The sequence below is a fragment of the Hemitrygon akajei genome, chromosome 14 (assembly GCF_048418815.1).
Source record: "Hemitrygon akajei chromosome 14, sHemAka1.3, whole genome shotgun sequence".
Lineage (NCBI taxonomy): Eukaryota > Metazoa > Chordata > Chondrichthyes > Myliobatiformes > Dasyatidae > Hemitrygon > Hemitrygon akajei.
Genome location: NC_133137.1, coordinates 30725269 through 30748207, shown reverse-complemented (window position 1 = coordinate 30748207; position 22939 = coordinate 30725269). Strand labels below are relative to the sequence as shown.

Sequence of the window (22939 nt, the reverse complement as noted above, 5' to 3'; positions counted from 1 at the left end):
CTTGCCACCACCATCACCATGATCAAGACTTTAAACTACAGATTTGCTTTGAATAATATAACTGTAAATACCTTTTGTTTCATGATAGTTTGCAGACACTATAGATCAATTTGAGCAAACAGAAGTGTTTTATCTATTTTCTTGTAGGTTTTTGAAAAGGGTGATTACAGATGATGAGTAATGCATTCATATTAGTTTATTCATGTACTGAAATAAGACACTAAAATGTGCAAGCTGCAATTTGCATATTGTGGTATGTAGAGCAGAGGAACAGTATATCAAAATCTTCAATAGCTTCATTTCTACTCCTGGCTCTGATGTTAATCAAGGATACTCCATTATGAACATCACTACCTTCCTGCAGAGCTGAGGTGATTTGAGTACCAGTTTTTCTCAGATATTTCCTTTGAATAAGAGCCAGGCTTATGCCCAGTCTGCTGGTTCATATTATTTCCCTCCACTGTTTCAGCAGTGAAAGAGGCCGTCTGGTCATTATACTTTGCTGTTTGTGAAGACATATGTAACTGTATATATTGGTTGGAGTGATTCCAACATTACAATAATGTCTTCCTGTCAGCACTCATGCACAATCAAGTACATAATCAAGTTAATGCAGAAGTATGAAATATTGCTTCAGCCTCATTTGGGGCATTGTGTCCCATTTTGTTTGCCACAGTATATAAAGTTTAAGGAGGCTTTGTATAGAGTAAGAAGAGATGTGCCAGGATATTGACTAGATTGGAGCCTATTAGCTGTAAGGAAATTTTGGACAAACTTGGATTATTTTGTCTGGAGTGTCAATAACTGCTGCATGACCTGATAGACATATATAAAACTATGAAAGGTTCACAGTAGAACAAAGAAATACAGAATGAATGAAAAACTACACATAAAGACTGACAAACAACCAATATGCAAAAGAAGACAAACTGTGCAAATACAAACAAACACTGAACTCACTTTCAAAGACTCTACAACTCATGTTTTCATAGTTTGTGTTCAATGATCAGCTCAGAGTTGAGGTGAGTGAAGTTATCCAGGCTGATTCAGAAGCCTGATAGTTGAAGGGTAGTAACAATTCCCGATCCCAGTGCTGTGGGGCCTCAGACTCCCATGCCTCCTTCCCAACACGCACAAAATGCTGGAGGAACTCAGCAGGCCAGGCAGCATCTATGGAAAATGATCAGTCCTGCTGAAGGGTTTCTGCCTGAAAAGTCAACTGTACTTTTTTCCATCGGTGCTGCCTGGTCCGCTGAGTTCCTCCAGCACTTTGTGTGCTTTGCTCAGATTTCCAGCATCTGCAGATTTTCTCTTGTTCATGCCTCCTTCTTGATAGCATCTGTGAAAAGAGACGGACTCTTTCTTCCGAAGTGGGAATATCAAATATCAGAGAGCATAGTTTTAAACTGAGAGGAGGAAACTTTAAAGAAAATTTACTAGGTAATTTTTTTTTCACACAGACTGCTAACTGCCAGGGAGACAAATAGCAACATTTAAGCTACACTTAGATAGGCACCTGAACAGGCAGGAAATTGTGGGATCCCTGTGCAGGCAGATGAATTTAATTTAGTATCATGGTTGTTGCAGACATGGTGAGCTGAAGTGCTTGTTCCCTTGTTGTATAGTTTTATGTTTCTGTTTTGTTCCTGACATTCTGCATTTAGTTTGTAAACATTTTCTTAATCACATTAATACTAGTGTGTGATCAATCAATAGGAGAGAAGCTTGAAGAATGATACCTCTGTCTCGTTTCACCACCACCTTTAAAAAGAAAGCATCTAGGAGGGTGTCATTAGCTGAATATAATAATTTGGGAGATAAAAGTGGTGTATTTGGATCATTGTCCATGTATAATGGAGATGGAGCATCATGATTTACACAAAGGATAGTGGTAACTAACAGAAATGCAAACTCTTTGAAAACCAGTTGTTCTATTCGATTTTAGCCTGCCCTTATTACATGCGCTAGCAGATAAAATTGAATTAATTTATATTGTACATAATGGCATTGAAATGTACACCACTTGTTCATTCAAATAGATTCAAAGATTCTGAGGATAGTAATTGAAGAAAGCCATTGATGCTTCATCCTTTCACAGGTGTCTGCAATGTAATATCACAGTTTCCTGATAGTAACCTGAAAAGAATAGATGTGAACTGTTAACTTTTATTTGTTGATGTGGGCTATAATTAATTTAACCCCAATTCTTGCAGAGTACTTGAATGAGACTAAAGGATGTTACTGTATTATGTCTCTAGTCTGAGCTAGATGCTGCCAGCAAAAGAAACCTTTGTATTTCTGCTGTTGAGCATGCTCAGGGATCTGCTTTGTTGTTTACGAAAACTATTATAATTGGATAGCCAACCAGAGTGTTGGCACTATCAGTACGTTGAAAGACTTGATTGCAGTACCCAATTGTCCAGGAAACCAAAGAAACATTCTGTTTTAAACTAATCTCAAATAGTGAAAATAGCTTTCCTGAGAGGTTTCTAATTAGCTCTAAATTTGTTCAAGGTTCACTTCAACAAATTATGAATCAAAAACATGTTGCTGCATCTGCTCTCTAATAGGGAAAGCACAAAAGTAATTTAAGGACTTGAAAATGATTCAACAAGAATTAATACAATATGTATATACTGTAAGTGATGATCAATATTGAATCATATTGACAACCTAAACCCATTTGTTTTGCTTGATTGGTTATGAATAGTTCTTAAATACATCAGCATACAGATATGACATAAACAATGTGCTTTAATGTATTTGCATTGATTTTAAAATTGTATGAATGAATCGCATATCCTTTGTTAGTTTACATTTGTGCATCTGATAGAACTTCCTTTGTGTCCTCTAAAATTTAATTGATTTCATTCTTTTTGTGCCCTTTGAAGTGATTGCACATCAGTTAACTTTTCAGTAATTAACTGAGTTCAAATGGACAGATGAAAACCCAAATAGATTTTTTCTTGTATGTATTTAAATGTAAAAATTTGGAATTGTTGCATTAATTGACAGTGTTGTGGAACTAAATCCAATCACCTGTTTAGCCTCGTCATTGGTATGTTTCTGGGAGAAGATCAGATACAATTTTTCAAGGGATGGTTGCCTTATCTTGGCCAGTAATTTCCACACTTATTTCTTAGCTTTTGCAGTACAGGCAGTCCCCGGGTAATGTATGAGTTCAGTTCCTGAGTCCGTCTTTAAGTCGGATTTGTACATAAGTCGGAACAAGTACATCCGATATTATTTAGCGTCAGTTAGTCAAACGTTTGTCTTAGTATATAGTATATATTTTACCTTTCTATGCATATAAAACACTTAAGAAACGTATGTATTCCAATAATTAAACCACTGCGTTGCTTCGTAATAATTGTAGCTTTCATCAGGGCAGGGCCTTTCACATGCTCCATTATTCTAACTTTATCCGTTATCCATTAAAGTTGTTCTGATCGGTGACCGACTGTAGCCTAACGCTTTTCCAATGACAGATGGCATTTCACCTCTTTCCAAATGCTTTATTATTTCCACTTTATTTTCAATCGCGATCACTTCCCGTCAATGGAACAGAAACACTGAGGGCGGTGGGTCCTGACCTGTGCCAGCTCCCGAGGTCCACCGGGTCCTAAGGACCACTGCACTGAGACAGGCTAAATGGGACAAGTGGGGGCTGTGCTGGGTTTGGGTATTTGATCCTCCACAATATTCCGCATGGGAATTTAAACTGGAGGTGGCAGTGTTTTTTTTAACGAGGTCGAGTTGTGAGCTCAACATCAACCCAGCACAGATGGTACGGGCAGTCACTGGATCGACATCAACCCGGCACGGGAGCAGTCTGTCACTAAATCGAACTCAGGAACCTCCGTTCTCTAGCCCAGTGCTGATCTGACTGCACCACCACCGACTGGAACGGGGGGTGGGGGGTCAGAGTGAATCTTACTAAGAAAAATTTAAGCCAATTACAAAGTTAAGCATTCAACACAGTGTCAGCGGTAACAACTTAAAATGGCAGACAGCGTCGCGATCCGACTTAAAATGGCGGACGGTGTTCTCCTTCCTTGGTTCATAAGTACGAGTTGTCCGTAAGTCAGACATTCGTAACTCGGGGACTACCTGTATTAGGAAAATGAAATGGGTATTCTATATTTTAATATGCTTTTGATAGAAAATTTTCAATAACATTGCAGTGCAGATAATTGTTCCCCCTGGTTTTCACAGTAATTGAAAAGCTCTTGGGACTTATGGTGCCTGGTCACAAATTACAAATTACACCGGACAACAAAGATTTTGCTTCCTGAGTACTTTTAGGTCTATCTTTTTTTAAAAACTTTTTTTTATTAAGTTTTCAGATGGTTACAGAAAGAAAAAAGAATACCCTTCCCCCCCCTCCCCTTAGTCCCTCCCCCCTAACATCCCTGTAGAAAGAAAGAAAGAAAGAAAGAGTGCCTGGATATCGGAAGATCCCCACATGCTCCACGGAGTTCGTAATAATTTTAGTATATATATTTATTTATTTCCCCAAATAACCAATTATTTTATCTTCAGAGCACCTATATATTTAATCCTGTCTTTTGTAAATAAGGGTGCCAAATTTTCAAAAATGTTTCATATTTATCTCTTAAATTATAAGTAATTTTTTCAAGTGGAATACAGCTGGAAATTTCATTCTTCCAACGATCTATACTTAAGTATGCATCCGATTTCCAAGTAACTGCAATAGCCTTTTTGGCTACTGCCAGTGCAATTTTTATAAATTCTTTCTGATATTTATTCAATTTGGGTTTCGATTTTATCCCTTCAATTTCGCCTAATAAAAATAATATTGGATTATGTGGTAGTTGTGTTCCAATAATTTGTTCCAATAAAACTCTTAAATTTGTCCAAAAAGGTTGAATTTTAGAACAAGACCAAGTAGAATGTAAGAAAGTACCAATTTCTTGGTTACATCAGAAGCACTGATCAGATAAATTTGGATTTAATTTATTTATTTTTTGTGGTGTAATGTATAATTGATGTAAAAAAATTATATTGCACTAATCTTAACCGGACATTTATTGCATTTGTCATACTATCCAGACATAGTCTTGACCAATTTGTTTCTTCAATTTTAATATTCAAGTCACTTCCCATTTTTGTCTTGACTTATGGACTCCTTGTTTAGTTGCCTGTTTTTGAATCAAGCTATACATGCAAGAAATAATTTTTTTGGTTTTTCCTTTTTGAATTAAAGTTTCTATTTCACTAGATTTTGGCAATAACATTGTTTGACCTAATTTTTCTCTTAAGTAATCCTTAATTGGAAGTAACAAAAAAGAGTGTTGTTTGATACTTTATATTTATTCTTTAATTGATCAAATGACATTAATATACCTCCTTCAAAACAATCTCCTATATATCTAATCCCTTTTTGAAACCAGTTGTATAAAAGTTGGTTATCCATTGTAAAAGGAATAAGTTTATTTTGAATTAAAGATCTCTTTGCTAATAAAGGTTTCTTTATCTCATCATCAATATTTATCTTATTCCATAAATCAATCAAATGTTTTAATATTGGAGATTCTTTCTTTTCCCGTATCCATTTAGATTCCCACTTATATATAAAATCTTCTGGTATATTTTCTCCTATTTTATCTAGTTCTATTCTAATTCATGCTGGTTTATCTTCATCAAAAAAAGATGCAATAAATCTAAGTTGATTTGCTTTATAATAATTTTTAAAGTTTGGAAGTTGTAACCCTCCGAGGTCAAATTTCCATGTCAATTTTTCCAACGATATTCTTGACATCTTACCTTTCCAAAGAAACTTCCTCACATATTTATTTAACTCTTGAAAAAACTTCTGGGGTAGTTGTATTGGTAGTGATTGAAATAAGTATTGTAATCTAGGGAATATGTTCATTTTTACGGTGTTTACTCTACCTACTAATGTTATTGGTAATATCATCCATTTATCAAGATCTTCTTGAATTTTTTTCAATAATGGTAAGTAATTTAATTTGTATAAATTCTTTATATCATTATCGACTCTTATACCTAAATATTTTATACCATTTGCCGGCCATCTAAATTGAGTTATTAATCGACATTGACTATAATCTCCTTTAGTAAGAGGTAAAATTTCACTTTTATCCCAATTTATTTTGTAACCTGATATTTTCCCATATTCTTCTAATCTATAGGATAATTTACGCAACGAGTGCAATGGGTTTGTTAAATAAAGCAGAACATCATCAGCAAATAAGTTAATCTTGTATTCTTCCAGATTAACTCTGAAACCCTTAATATCTGGGTCCATTCTAATTAATTCAGCTAATGGTTCTATCTCCAACACAAATAAAGCAGGTGATAATGGACAACCTTGCCTAGTTGACCTTGTTAACTGAAATGATGTTGAAATTTGACCATTTGTCACTACTTTAGCTTTGGGATTAATATTTAAGGTTTTGATCCATTTTATAAAAGATACCCCTAATCCATATTTTTCCAATACCTTAGATAAAAAATCCCATTCCAATCTATCAAATGCTTTTTCTGCATCTAAAGCAACTACCACACTCATTTCCTCCCTCTTTTGAGCCAAATGAATTATACTAAATAACCGAGTTACATTATCTGCCGATTGTCTATTTTTAATAAATCCTGTTTGATCCATATGTATTAATTTTGGTAAGTATTTAGATAGTCTGTTAGATAAGATTTTTGCTATTATTTTATAATCAGTATTTAACAAAGAGATAGGTCTGTATGATGTTGGCTTTAAAAGATCTCTGTCTTCTTTTAGGTCTATCTTATGAATTTTGGGCTACTGATCATGAAAATCACCATGAAATTTCCCTATCACGCACCATTTAAAAAAAATAAACTTATGTTTATTATTTCAATTCATAATTCAAGTCAATTAAAATGTTGCCTACAATGTTATACTGATAAGCTTGAGCATGTAGATATTAAGAAAGATGTGCTGGAGCTTTTGGAAAGCATCGTTGGATAAGTCACCAGGACTGGACGAAATGTCCCCCAGGCTACTGTGGGAGGCGAGGGAGGAAATTGCTGAGCCTCTGTGATGATTTTTGCACCATCAATGGGGACGGGAGAGGTTCCGGAGGATTAGAGGGTTGCGGATGTTGTTCCTTTATTCAAGAAAGGGAGTAGAGATGTGATGACGTAGGATCAAGACGCTGGAACCCAGCTCCCCCGTAAAAAATCAGTAAATTAATGTTTAAGTGAAGAAAAGTTAGTCAATACTTTCTAAAAGTTACTTATAAACTACTCCAGATTGTTTCAAGTTATGCCTTATAAGCAGAAGATGAAGAAAACTACTACCGTGAAGACAACGCAAGTTGGAACAGAATCAAGGCCCACCTCTGCCAAAAAACCGCGGGCCCAGGTACATTATATCACCGGCGATACAGAACAGGAAACTGCGGCAACATCGACCATTTCTAAAGAAAAAGACCAACGAGAACTGCGCAAACGTGAAGGAAGGAGCATGCGCAAACGAGAACAACCTGAACTACAAATCCCAGTTACGACTGAAACCAAAAGTGAAAGTGAATCTGAGGGAGAGTCAGATTCTCTGGAAAAATCAGACGAAGATGGAGGTAAAAAATTTTCTGGAAATATAGAAAAGACTTTGATGCAAATAATACGTAAATTAGGCGCATTAAAAGTAATCAAAAAAAGATAAATGTGGAGACTATGTTTGAGAAAATGACAAAAAGACAGGAAAAAATGGAAAAGAGAATTATAGATTTGGAAACTACAATGGAAGACATGGTTGAAAGAATGAATAAAATGGAAGATGATATTACTGCCTGGACATCAGAAAGAAAACAAATGTTGGAAAAAGTTGATAAGCTTGAAAATTTTAGTAGACGAAATAATATTAAAATTGTTGGACTTAAAGAAGATATAGAAGGAGAAGATCCAATAAATTTTTTTCAAAAATGGATTCCTGAAAAATTGGAAATGGAAGGAGAAACTCTAATTGAAATTGAAAGGGCTCATAGAGCCTTAAGGTCAAGACCTCAAGCTGACCAAAGTCCACGATCAATTTTGATAAAATGTTTAAGATACCAAGATAAAGAAAAGATCCTGAAGGCGGCTGCTCAATGTGCCAAAAAGAGAAATGGGCCATTGATGATAGCAGGGAAGGCAGTTCTTTTCTATCCTGATATAAGTTATAACCTTTTGAAGAGAAAGAAGGAATTTAACCCAGTGAAAAGAGTTTTATGGGAAAAGGGTTATAAATTTATAATGCGTCACCCAGCAACACTGATAATTTTTTTGGAGGAGGGAAAAAGAAGATTTTTTACCGATTATCGAGAAGCGGAGGAGTTCGCACAAAAACTTCCAAAAACTCTCTAATTACACATAGAGATTTCCAAGTGTAATGGATTAAAGATGAAGACAGAGACAGTGTATGGAAGTCATGGACATTTAAGGATGACATAGGGGAGAAAAGCAGAATTTCAGATATACTAATCGAGAATAGTATTTTTTTTTCTTATATATATATATATACTTTTTTATGTTGCGGGGGGCTGGGGAGCTTTGGATCAATTACTGCGGGATTCACGTGTGTAATCATGGCGATTGCCATGACCCGTACAATAGAGGGGGGTAATGTTGTGTTCTTTTTTTTTCATAACATTAGTAGGGGGGTATTTTGTTTTTTTTTCTTTACACTCTATTTTTCTTATATCTTTTTGCCTGGATGATCGGTGGGGACACACATAGCAACATGGAGAATTTTAGAAAGATTTCCCAAGATACCACGAAAGTTGAAAGATTAGGTATTATTATAGATTGGAGTAACATAATTGAAAATAATGACTAATTTACTGAATTTTTAAAGTTTTAATGTTAATGGGCTTAATGGACCGATGAAAAGAAAAAGAATTTTAACATATATTAAAAAAAAATGAAAATAGATATAGCTTTTTTTTACAAGAAACACACTTAACGGAGATAGAACATCAGAAATTAAAAAGAGACTGGGTTGGAAATGTTATTGCAGCTTCATTTAATTCAAAGACGAGAGGAGTTGCAGTTTTGGTTAATAAAAATTTACCAATTAAAATACAAAACATATTAATTGATTCGGCGGGGAGATATGTAATTATACTCCGTGGAGCATGTGGGGATCTTCCGATATCCAGGCTCGCTCTTTCCTTCCTTCCTTCCTTCCCTCCTTCCCTCCTTCCCTCCCTCCTTCCCTCCCTCCTTCCCTCCCTCCTTCCCTCCCTCCTTCCCTCCCTCCTTCCCTCCCTCCTTCCCTCCCTCCTTCCTTCCCTCCTTCCTTCCTTCCCTCCCTCTGTAACCATCTGAAAACTTAATAAAAAAAGTTTTTAAAAAAAGAAGAAAGGGAGTAGAGATAGCCCAGGAAATTACAGACCAGTGAGTCTTACCTCAGTGGCTGGTAAGTTGATGGAGAAGATCCTGAGAGGCAGGATTTATGAACATTTGGAGAGGTATAATTTGATTAGGAGTAGTCAGCATAGCTTTGTAAAGGGCAGGTCGTGCCTCATGAGCCTGATTGAATTTTTTGAGGATGTGACTGAACACATTGATGAAGGAAGAGTAGTAGATGTAGTGTATATGGATTTCAGCAAGGCATTTGATAAGGTACCCCATGCAAGGCTTACCGAGAAAGTAAGGAGGCGTGGGATCCAAGGGAGTGCTTCAGGGATCTTTTTCTGGGACCCTTACTCTTTGTGATTTTTATAAATGACCTGGATGAGGAAGTGGAAGGATGGGTTAGCAGGTTTGCTGATGACACTAAGGTTGGAGGTGTTGTGGATAGTGTAAAGGACTGTCAGAGGTTACAGCGGGACATTGATAGGATGCAAAACTGGGCTGAGAATTAGCAGATGGAGTTCAACACAGATAAGCGTGAAGTGGTTGATTTTGGTAGGTCAAATATGATGGCAGAATATAGTTTAATTGTAAGACTCTTGGCAGTGTGGAGGATCAGAGGGATCTTGGGGTCCGAGTCCATAGAACATTCAAAGCAACTGCGCAGGTTGACCCTGTGGTTAAGAAGGCGTATGGTATTTTGGCCTTCATCAGTCATGGAACTGAGCTTAGGAGCTGAGAGGTAATGTTGCAGCTATATAGGACCCTGGTCAGACCCCACTTGGAGTATTGCGCTCAGTTCTGGTCGCCTCACTACAGGAAGGATTTGGAAGCCATAAAAAGGGTGCAGAGGAGATTTACAAGGATGTTGCCTGGATTGGGAAGCATGCCTTATGAGAATAGGTAGAGTGAACTCGGCCTTTTCTCCTTGGAGCAAAGGAGGATGAGAGGTGACCTGATAGGGGTGTACAAGGTGATGAGAGGTATTGATCATGTGGATAGTCAGAGGCTTAAGGAGATTAAAGAAAGCATTTTTGTTGGTCCACAAATCAAACAGGTCATCAATGGCAAGCAATTTGAAGAATTTCTAGTGGGACTGGAGAAAATCACATGGAAGGCATTTAAGGAAGTTGTTGAAATTTTTCTCGGCATCTACAGAGCACCAAACTACATGCAGCTGGTTGAAAGCATGCTTCAAGCATATAAAACCATGAAATGCAACGTGTCACTAAAGATTCATTTTCTGCATTCCCATTTAGACTTCTTCCCTGCAAATCTTGATGCAGTTAGTGACGAGCATGGTGAAAGGTTTCACCAGGACATTACGGTCATGGAGAAAAGATACCAGGGCAACTGGAATCCATCAATGCTGGCGAATTATTGTTGGACACTTAAGCGAGAAGCTCAGACACGGAGTACAAATAAAAATCATTAACAAAATATTTTTAACTTAGTTGAACTATTGCAAAGCATCGGCACCATTATACAATTAAACACATTATATTCAATAAAAGTTAATTTGTTGTTTCTCTAAATTCCTACGTGATACAAGTAGTCTGAAATTATATTTGTGTTAATCTTCAAGCAGTCTATCATAAACAAAAAAAAATTCTGAGCAAGCAACACTTTAAAAAAAAAATTTGTCCAGTGTTAATTCTAATTTTAAAATTACTGTCATGTGACTTAAACTAAACTCTGTTGGCAGACTTACAAATGGTCATGCAACTACCCAAAAATAAATTTTGTTTCATTGTAGAGAATAGCTTTAAAAATTTTGTTTCAATAACATTATAAGGCCACAAATAATGAAAACACTTTACCATTCAAAAGTTAATACTTTTAGATAATAGTCCATGTAGTCCTTCCTAAGTTTTTACGTAATCTATGACCTGAATAAAAAGATCTGCAAAAATCATGTTAGTTAGAGTTGGGATAAGATTCATACCTTACACATAGTAAGGTTGGCGTCAAGTCTTTACCAAATGTGTGAACCCATTCCTGGCTACTATCAGTATGTAAATAACTGCTGACAAATCAATGAACACGGTCCAATAATAAGAATTTCATGCCTTGGGTTCACTGGTTTGTTAGTAGTTATTTACATATTGATTGTAAAATGTTTTCCCCATCTTCAATCAGCCACATTTTCTGATCCATACTGTGCTTCTATGGATCATTTTATGTTTTGTAATGACTGTTGCATGAATCATTGTTTTAGATAAAACCTCCTGAGTATTTGTTAGTTTGTCCATTTATAGGAACTCAGTGACAAGATGGGCTTCTTCCAGCCTGGATATCTACCTCAAGATACTTGTCATCTTGCTGAGACATCAGACTATTACGTGAAAGGCATTCATGAGATCTCCAACCCTCTTTCAGATAACATTGGTTTTTTTTTAATTTCTAGCTCTATTCCAATGATAAACTAAATGCTTGTCTTCAGTGCAGGGCTGAGCTGCCATTAGTGAGGTCTACATGAGTAGACATGAGTCACAATGTGTAAGTGCACTTGTAAGGTAACTGGGCCCCTCAAAATCCTAATTATTTCTCATCAGGCTTTAATTACATACTTTACTAATTATGATGCATTTAACTCTTATTTATTGTGAAACTAATGGAAGATATTTTCTAGATTTTCCATTATGGGTTGTTTGTAAAGTATCACTAAAGTGATTTGCTCTACAGAGTATGTTGTAAATTGCACTCTGTATCAAACAGATGAAGTACGAGTTTCTAGTCAAAAATGTTCACAGATCCATTTGGTACAGATTTTTCTATTGATTTGAGAGATTCTCAAATTCTCAAGGCCACTTTCAATGGAACTTCATTTGTAGTTACTGTTGATGGTAACCGGCATCTCTCAGAGAGGTGGGAAAGAAACGTGCCTTGTCTCAAAGAGGAATTATAGGTAACACAGGCAAAGCTCCCTTTAACTTGGTTTTTAATGTGACAAGCATGTACACTGCCTATTTTAGCATTTGCTGGACAGCATTAACTCAGGAGCAGCAAAATCAGCATGTTTTTACATTGTTTTATTTCTACACAAAATCAATTGTAAAATCCAACTATCATTGAAGTCAACAAAATAACATTACATTTATATAATGTCTAATTCACATTATATAAGAAAAGTAAATAGAAAAATGTTTTAAGTTTTTGGTGAGTATTTTGATCGATGACATTGCAGAGTGTGTGGCCCTCTGTTACAAAACAAAAGAGGGAGGCAATTGTTCTCATCAAGATGAAGATCATTAATGCCAGGAGAAAGATTACTATTACTATTTTGGGCACATATTATACGAACCACATTTCCAGAAAAGTTGGGATATTTTCCAAAATGCAATAAAAACAAAAATCTGTGATATGTTAATTCACGTGAACCCTTATTTAACTGACAAAAGTACAAAGAAAAGATTTTCAATAGTTTTACTGACCAACTTAATTGTATTTTGTAAATAAACACAAATTTAGAATTTGATGGCAGCAACACACTCAACAAAAGTTGGGACAGATTTAAAATAAGATTGAAAAGTGCACAGAATATTCAAGTAACACCGGTCTGGAAGACTCCACATTAAGCAGGCTAATTGGTAGCAGGTGAGGTATCATGACTGGGTATAAAAGTAGCGTCCATGAAAGGCTCAGTCTTTGCAAGCAAGGATGGGTCGTGGCTCAGCCCTTTGTGCCAAAATTCATGAGAGAATTGTTAGTCAGTTCAAAAGGAACATTTCCCAACACAAGATTGCAGAGAATTTAGGTCTTTCAACATCTACAGTACATAATATTGTGAACAGATTCAGAGTATTCAGAGACATCTCAGTGCGTAAAGGGCAAGGTCGGGAACCACTGTTGAATGCGCGTGATCTTCGAGCCCTCAGGCGCCACTGCCTAAGAAACCGTTATGCTACTGTGATAATTATAGCCACTTGGGCTCGGGAGTACTTTGGAAAACTATTGTCACTTTACACAGTCTGTCGCTGCATCCAGAAATGCAACTTGAAACTGTATTACGCAAGGAGGAAGCCATACATCAACTCTATGCAGAAACACCGGCGAGTTCTCTGGGCCTGAGCTCATCTTAGATGGACCAAAAGACTGTGGAACTGTGTGCTGTGGTCAAATGAGTCCACATTTCAGCTAGTTTTCGGAAAAAGCGGGTGTCGAGTTCTCCGTGCCAAAGATGTAAATGACCATCCTGATTGTTATCAGCGAAAGGTGCAAAAGCCAACATCTGTGATGGTATGGGGGTGCATCAGTGCCCACGGCACGGGTGAGTTGCATGTATGTGAAGGTACCATTGACTCTGAGGCGTATATTAGGATTTTAGAGAGACATATGTTGCCATCAAGTCGACGTCTCTTCCCGGGACGTCCATGCTTATTTCAGCAGGACAATGCCAGACCACATTCTGCATGGGCTACAACAGCGTGGCTTTGTAGATACAGAGTGCGTGTGTTTGACTGGCCTGCTGCCAGTCCAGATCTATCTCCTATTGAAAATGTATGGCGTATCATGAAGAGGAGAACCAGACAATGGAGACCACAGACTGTTGAGCAGCTGAAGTCTTATATCAAGCAAGAATGGACAAAATTTCCACTTGCAAATCTACTACAATTAGTATCCTCAGTTCCAAAACGATTAAAAAGTTTTATTAAAAGGAAAGTTGACGTAACACAATGGTAAACATGCCTCTGTCCCAACTTTTGTTGAGTGTGTTGCAGCCATCAAATTCTAAATTTGTGTTTATTTACAAAATAATATTAAGTTGGTCAGTAAAACTATTGAAAATCTTTTTGTACTTTTGTCAGTTAAATAAAGGTTCACGTGAATTAACATATCACAGATTTTAGTTATTATTGCATTTTGGAAAATATCCCAACTTTTCTGGAAATGGGGTTTGTAGAATACATCATGCTCTATCGTCCGTAAGAGATTTTGTTCAACGAACTTCAGAATCTCTTACTGCCTGCCCTCCTCCATATCTTCAATCTTGAGGGTACCATTCAATTTTAGTTTCCAAGTAGCCATTCTAAGACTTTTTTATTTGATTGGCAGTTTTTACAGGCTCTTTATTTACATAATCATATGGATCTGCAATATAATATATACAGGTGTCCCCTGCTTTACGAATGTTCACTTTACACCACTTTGCTTTTACAAAAGACCTACATTAGTAACACAAGTGAATCTGCAGATGCTGGAAATAAATAAAAACACAAAATGCTGGCAGAGCTCAGCAGGCCAGACAGCATCTATAGGAGGAGGTAGTGACGACGTTTCGGGCGGAAACCCTTCATCAGAAGTGAAGTAACATGGGATGGTTGAGGGTGGATAAGAAGTCGGGGGAGGGATGTGGGAGAGATAGGCTGAAGGGAAATGGGCTAGGGAGAAGGTGGAGAATTATGGGAAATAAAAGAGAAAGAAAGGTAGGGCTGGGGGGAGATTATAGTGAGGGGGGGAAAGAGAGAGAAAGAGAACCAGACTAAAATTATAGATAGGGATGGGGTAAGTGGGGGGCAGGGGTTTCAACGGAGGTCTGTGCGTTGAATGTTCATGCCGGCAGGTAGGAGGCTACCTAGGCAAGAGATAAGGTTTTGCTCCAACAACCTGCGTGTGGCCTCATCTTGACGGTAGAGGAGGCGATGGACAGACATATCGGAGTGGGAGAGGTCTGTGGAATTGAAGTGTGTGGCCACAGGGAGATCCCGCCACTGCTGGAGGACTGAGCGCCGGTGTTCGGCGAAACGGTCTCCCAGTCTGCGGCGGGTCTCCCCAATGTATAAATGGCCACATCGGGAGCACGGGATACAGTATATCACCCCAGTTGACTCACAGGTGAAGCGGTGCCTCACCTGAAAGGACTGTCTGGGGCCTAGGATGGTGGTGAGGGAAGAAGTGTGGGGGCAGGTGTAGCACTTCTTCCGTTTGCAGGGATAAGTGCCTGGAGGGAGGTCGGTGGGAAGGGATTTGGGGGGGGGGGGGGGGGTTATGAATGGACAAGGGAGTCGCATAGGGAGCGTCTACTACAAACTTACAGACTCTCACAGCTACCTAGCCTATTCCTCCTCCCACCCTGCCTCCTGCAAAAATGCTATCCCTTTCTCTCAATTCCTCCGCCTCTGCCTTATCTGCTCTCAGGATGAGGCCTTTCATTCTAGGACAAAGGAGATGTCTTCCTTTTTTTAAAGAAAGGGGCTTCCCTTCATCCACTATCAACTTTGCCCTCCATCGCATCTCCCGTATTTCACGCACCTTTGCCCTCACCCCCATCCCCCCGCTACCCCACCAGGGATAGAGTCCCCCTGGTCCTCACCTATCACCCTACCAGCCTACAGATCCAACGTATAATCCTCCGTAACTTCCGCCATCTCCTACGGGATCCCACCACCAGACACATCTTCCCCTCCCCCCACTCTCGGCTTTCCGCAGGGATCACTCCCTACGCGACTCCCTTGTCCATTCATCCCTCCCCACCGACCTCCCTCCAGGCACTTATCCCTGCAAACGGAAGAAGTGCTACACCTGCCCCCACACTTCTTCCCTCACCACCATCCTAGGCCCCAGACAGTCCTTTCAGGTGAGGCACCGCTTCACCTGTGAGTCAACTGGGGTGATATACTGTATCCCGTGCTCCCGATGTGGCCATTTATACATTGGGGAGACCCGCCGCAGACTGGGAGACCGTTTCGCCGAACACCGGCGCTCAGTCCTCCAGCAGTGGTGGGATCTCCCTGTGGCCACACACTTCAATTCCACAGACCACTCCCACTCCAATATGTCTGTCTATGGCCTCCTTTACCATCAAGATGAGACCACACACAGGTTGATGGAGCAATACCTTATCTCCCGCCTAGGTAGCTTCCTACCTGCCGGCATGAACATTCAACTCACAGACCTCCGTTGATACCCCTGGCCCCCCTTACCCCATCCCTATCTATAATTTTAGTCTGGCTCTCTTTCTCTTTTGTCCCCCTCACTATAATCTCCCCCCAGCCCTACCTTTCTTTCTCTTTTATTTCCCATAATTCTCCACCTTCTCCCTAGCCCATTTCCCTTCAGCCTATCTCTACCACATCCCTCCCCCGACTTCTTATCCCCCCTCGACCATCCCATGTTACTTCACTCCTGATGAAGGGTTTCCGCCCGAAACATCGTCACTACCTCCTCCCATAGATGCTGTCTGGCCTGCTGAGTTCTGCCATCATTTTGTGTTTTTATTTTTTTTTTACCTACATTAGTAACCTGTTTTCACATTACAAAGAGGATTTTCGCTTTTACAAAAATCTTTCCCATATAAATTAATGGTTCTTTGCTTTACGCCATTTCAGCTTAAGAAAGGTTTCATAGGAACGCTGTACCTTTGTAAAGTGGGGGACACCTGTATAATAATCCTTGAAATAAATAAAGACAAAGACAAATAAATAAAGACAAAGGAAGCTGATGCTCAGAACCCAGTTTTTCATTAACTAATTTGTGAATGGTATCAAGGCCATATTGTCCCTCTTGTATGCCCCATATTTGACAGTCATGGGTGCTTGACAATCATAGTTTCCTTAGTGTAAATTTGCATCTAAGAAATTTTTAAACGTTCATCGTTGTTTCTTGTTATGCTACTGTTTTATATGCTGAGTTAATCAGAGCACCATTAATATTACACAATTGCCATGAACTATTTTAACTGAGCACTTTTACTAAAGGCAGTAATTTCTGGTCTGTGGTGTCCCATGATTTCACATGTCCTGCAGAAGTGCACCCTTAAGAAAATGATCCAGCCTCAATAATATTAAAAGAAAGAAGTTTGTCAGCATTACTGAAGATGGAAGGAGCTATGTTAATGTTAAGTGATCTGTTTTTTTTTGCCTTTTAGATGTGCATTGAAAGCCTGCTGAAATGAGCAAAATACATGGAAGCTGAAAACAGTGCCAAGCTGAAAAGTTAAATTATCAAATATGCGTATCAGCATGAGAAGGGTTGTTCTGCTCCTTTGCTGTGCTGTTGCTACAATAATGGTATTTCATATGGGCCAGCACATGTGGGAGTGTCAACAAATACTAAATGAGAATGGAGGATGGTTTCATGGCCGACGAACACACAGCATGATGAAACCTGAAAAGGAAGAATTTGTCATGTATAATTCAAACCACATTGAATATCGCTACAGTAAAAATATGCCCCTAATCTTCATAGGTGGAGTCCCACGAAGTGGGACAACATTAATGCGAGCCATGATGGATGCACATCCTGACATCCGCTGTGGTGAAGAAACACGGATCATCCCACGTGTGCTGGCCATGCGTCAGGTGTGGTCTAAATCAGAACGTGAAAGGATGCGCTTGAATGAAGCAGGAGTGACGGACCAGGTCTTGGACTCAGCATTGCAAGCATTTATCTTAGAAGTAATTGCAAAACATGGTGAACCTGCAAAATATTTGTGCAATAAAGACCCTTTCACCTTAAAGTCTCTAAATTATCTATCAAGACTGTTCTCAAAATCTAAATTTATATTAATGATCCGAGATGGACGAGCCTCTGTGCACTCAATGATTACAAGAAAAGTGACGATTGCTGGATTTGATCTTAGTAGCTACAGAGATTGTATAATCAAGTGGAACAAGGCTATTGAAATTATGTATAGCCAGTGTATGGAGGTGGGATCCTCCAGGTGTCTCTCAGTTTATTATGAACAGCTGGTATTGCATCCTAAAAAGACAATGGAGAAGATCATGACATTTTTGGATATTCCATGGAGTGATGCTGTTCTACATCATGAAGAATTAATAGGAAAAGCAGGAGGTGTCTCACTTTCAAAGTGTGTTTGTATTTTGTGTTTTTCTTTCTCCCCTCCTTCCCTTGAAGACATTGTGTGGATATGCTACACTTCAGTTGCAGGACCAGTACTAAAAGCTTATTTAAATGGTGAACATCACAGCTGAGTCTTTAGCCATGCCATGTCCACTGATATTGGATACCAATAGATCACTATATTTCACAGTAAGAACTTTGCTAAACTTCTCTCAGCACAGTGATTTCATAGCTAATCATAGCAACCACACTGCTTTCTGCCTGTCCAGAGCAGCTAACCTGGGACAGAATTGGATTTGTAAAGTTTTGTTTGAATGGTAGTATTTATTCTTAATATGTATTTTAATTAAAGCAAAGGAACATGATACAGACAAAGTGTTGGTACCATTGAATTCAGTGGTAACATATTGGTGTTACTCAAGTTTTGGAAGAAAGCAATAAGTTGGTAAATTGGTTTTACTGTCATACATACAGTGGAAATTTGTTTTACATGCTGATGAAACATCATTTAATTGCAGCTATGTATTAAGATAGCACAAGGGAATACAGAATAATGTGTTACAGTTACTGATGAAGAGCAGTATATGTAAACAATATGGTGCAAGGCCTTAACAAGGTAGACTCTGAGGTCAGGAGTCCCTCTTATCATACTAGGGAACTATTTAATAGTCTTATAACAGTGGAGTATAAGTCCTTCTTGAACTTGGTGTGTGCTTTCAGGCTTTGTATCTTCTGCCTGATGACGGGGGAGTGGGGTAGGGTCGCGGTGGGAGAAGAGAGAATGTCAGGAATGGGCTGGGTTGTTGATTATGCTGGCTGCTTTACCGAGGCAGTAAGAAATGTAAACAGACATTAGAGGAGAGGCTGAGCTATGTCCACAACTCTGCATTTCTTGCAGTCGTGGGCAGAGCAGGTGCTATAGCAAGCCATAATATATCCTGACAGGATATTTCCTATGGTACAGTACACCGATTAAAATTGAGGACCTGGCAAAATCTAGTAGAGGTGCTGATGAATGTTTTTTGGCCATGGCTTTTATGTGATTGGACCTGGACAGGCTATAACTGATGTTCACTCCTAATTACATGAAGCTCACAATTCTTCTGACCTCAGCACCATTGATGTAAACAGGAGCCCTTCCCTTCTTGAGGTAAATGGCCAGCTCTTATTTTACTGACATTGAGGGAAAGGTCGTTGTCATGAGACATCCACAGGTTCTCCATCTCCTTCCTGTACTCTGACTCATCAGTATTTGAGATTCAGCCCACTATGGTAGTATCATCTGCAAATGTAGATGGAATTAGAGTAGAATCTGGCTACGCAGTTGTGCGTGTATAGAGAGTAGAATAGGGGGCTGAGTTTGCAGTCTTTTGCTGTACCAATGTTGAACATAATTATGCCTATCCTTACTGATTGCAGTCTGTTGATCAGGAAGTCAAAGATCCAGTTGCAAAGGGAGGTGTCAAGTGCCAGATATGGGAGTGTGCAGATGCATTTGCTTGAAATTGTTATGTTGAAGGTGAAGATGTAGTCGATTAACAATTGTCCGCTATCTGGTGTTTAGCTCCTGTAATGTCAGTTACATTAAAATTGGGAATTGAGAGCTGCATAGCAGAACAGTTCATAGAGGAGATGCCTTGGAGTACTAAATGTTTGGGTTCAATTCTGACCTTGTGTATGCCCGTGTTAAGTTTGCACATTCTGTTGATGACCATGTGGGTTCTCAATGATGTGGTTGATAGAAGTGACCACTGTAAATTTCCCTTGGTGTATAGGTGAGTTCATGAGAATGTAGGAAGAATTTTTTTTAAAAAGGATTAAAAAGGAAGTTCAGTGTAAATCGGTATGTGATGTACATTGTGGACTCAGTAGGCTGAAGGGCCTTTTGCATGCTGTATCTATGATCTATGACAAGGGGGTGGCTTTGAAAGACTTGTGACTAGAGAGTTATTTGCATTAAAGCATGAGATAGTGGGCGGACTGTGGAGGATGAGACTTTTGAGATTAAGATGTTGCAGCAATTGAAAGTAACATTTATCAACAAGCATTTGACTGATGAGTAGTTCTTGGTGCAAGTTAGGATAAATGACAAAACTTATTAAAGTCATAGCTTTTAAGAAACATGCTAAAGGAAAACATAAGAAATAATAACAACAGTAGTTAGCCATTTGAACCCATTCCTTTTCAAAGTTCAAAGTAAATTTATTATCAAAGTACAACCCTGAGATTTTCTTGCAGGCATACTCAATAAATCCAATAACAATAATAGAATTAATGAAATACTGCACAGACAAGGTGGACAACCAGTGTACAAATACAAAAAGATTTTAAAAAAATAAACAAATAAGCAGTAAATATTGGAGAGCATGAGATGAAGAGTCTTTTAAAATGAGTCCATAGGTTGTGGGAACAGTTTAATGATGGGGCAAGTGTAATTATGAGAAGTTATCCCCTCTGGTTCAGGAGCCTGATGGTTGAGGGGTAATAACTGCTCCTGAATTTGGTAGCATGGGTCCTGAGGCTTCTGTACTTTCTTCCCGACGGTAGCAGCGAGAAGAGACCATGACTTGGGTGACGGGTGTCCCTGATGATGGATGCTGCTTTCTTGTGACAGCGCTCAGTATCAATGTGCTCAGTGGTGGGGAAAATCCTACTTTTTGTAGAATTTTCCTTTCAAGAGCATTGGTTTTCTCATATCAGGCTGTCAGGTAATGACGAATGTTTTACTTCAGTGCCATTTTCATGCATTAATTTCATCCATTAAGAACAAAAGTAAATTTTGATCTCGTGCTGAATATACTCAGTGACTAAGCCTCTAGATTTTGTCTTGGATGAAGAAGTTTCTTGATAATTCTGTCTAGAATGGCAAAATATTTATTTTGAGATTGTGAGTCCAGACTCTAAATACTTCTTCCAAAGGAAATGTCATCCCTGCACCTACCCAGACAAGCCTCATGTGAATGTTGCATATTTCAATTGGATAAGCTCTTATTCTTCTAAATTCTAATACTGATACAGTCTGCTGTATTTGCCCTTGAACAAGAATTCTTGCCTTTCCAAGAATTAATTAAGTGAACCTTTCACATTCTTGCCATAAGTGTATCAACATTCTAGAGATGACACATCATGTACGTGTCCCAAATAGATAGCTCAGAGTAGATATTTAATTTGCTCTGGCTTTCAAAATGACATCAGTGATTGGCTGCTCATTTGAAAAAAAAGTTTTCTTCTTACCTAATTAGAAATACAACTTTTTATTTTTTAAAAGACCCATAGTTCTAATATTAAGTTAAAATTACAGTTTGAAGATCAACAGTTATTTACTTCTCAAATAAAAAAAAAGTATGTAACCTTGATCCAAACACAGTGTTTAACTAATGAGTTCTACTGGTATTTGGTTGCTGGTGTCAGGACTGTTGTTCATCTAGCATTGTCAGTCCATGGTTTTCTTTTAAGAAAAATTCCTCAAAAGTTGCTTTGTATCCTAGCAGTGCTTTTAAATCTTTTCAATGAATAATTATTTGTTATTGGCCAATGATTGATAGATACGAGATAGATTTTATATATAATATATATGATTAGAGGTCACTTTTTGTATTGAGAAAATCTTTTACTTTCATGCAATTAATCCTGATGTTGAGTTTTGATCTTGCTATATCTTATGCTTCAAATAAAGAGTGGCTTGAGTTCCTGAATTAACCTTTGCAAAACATTGAGTAAACAACAGTGGCACAGCCATAAATATCCAAGCTTAAGTCTTAGCTTTTGACATGCAATCCAAACTATTAACGAAATTGTTTCAAGATATTTCTTTTGAATAAGTTAAAAGAACTTGTGAAAGATTGTTTATTTTCTGTATATTTTGAAATGTATGTTTTTCGATCTGTAGTTCATAGAACATGGATCAGCAGACCCTTTGGCACATGATGTCTATGCCGACTGTGATGCCAGTCCATATTCCTCCATTCCATGGATGTAAATGTACCTGTATAAATTACTTAAATATTACTACTATATTGGCTTCCAACATTCCCTGTTAGCATAATCCAGGCATCTACCACATTGTTAATTTACGCAATCTTGCTTCACAAATCTACTATTAGACTTTTTCCCCCTCTCACTTTAACCTAAGCTCTCTGGTGTGTGACATTTCTATCCTGGAGAAAATGTCTCTGACTACCTGAACTACGTCTCTCATAATTTTATAAACTTTTACTAGGTTTCCCCTCAACCTCCAGTGTTCCGGAGAAAACAATCCAAGTTTGTCTAATCTCTTCTTATAGCTAATGCACTCTAATTGAGGAAACCTGAAGAACCTCTTCTACAATCTCTCAAGTCTCTACATCCTTCTTGTAATGTGTTGACTAGAATTGCCCAGAATACTACAAACTAACTAAAGCTGTGTACATCGTGTCTCATCGTGTATCAGCCTACCATGAAGGGCTTCAAATATCTTACTAAGCCCGTATAGATAACTTCATTACAAATCTTAGTCACCTTCTCAAAAAAATCTCTCATCAAGTTTGTCAGGCATGACCTGCCCTGCACAGAGCCATGCTTACTATGATGCTTTACAAATGCACACAAGTCCTGTCCTTAAGAATCCTCTCCACTAAATTACCTACCCCTGATGCAAGATTCACTGGTCTATAATTTGCTGGATTATCTCTGTTGCCTTTCTTAAACAAATCAATAATGTTGGCTGCCCACCAGGTCTCTGGGACCTCACCTATGACTAGAGAAGATACAAAAATATCTCTCAAATCCCCAGCAACCTCCAACA

General features: G+C 38.3%; 1 protein-coding gene across 5 annotated transcripts in view; it reads left to right on the top strand.

Annotated features, from left to right (window-relative positions):
- Positions 1–22939, top strand: part of LOC140738447 (protein-tyrosine sulfotransferase 2-like) — a 104811-nt gene that overhangs the window by 61686 nt on the left and 20186 nt on the right. For 3 of the 5 annotated variants that reach the window (XM_073065738.1, XM_073065737.1, XM_073065736.1), the window contains one exon: positions 17222–18163. In XM_073065738.1, the coding sequence (XP_072921839.1) occupies positions 17304–18163 (860 nt within the window). In that variant the 5' untranslated portion in view covers positions 17222–17303. Of the gene's footprint in view, positions 1–17221; positions 22138–22939 lie in introns of all 5 variants that reach the window. The other 2 variants (XR_012101377.1, XR_012101376.1) reach the window with 2 other exon arrangements.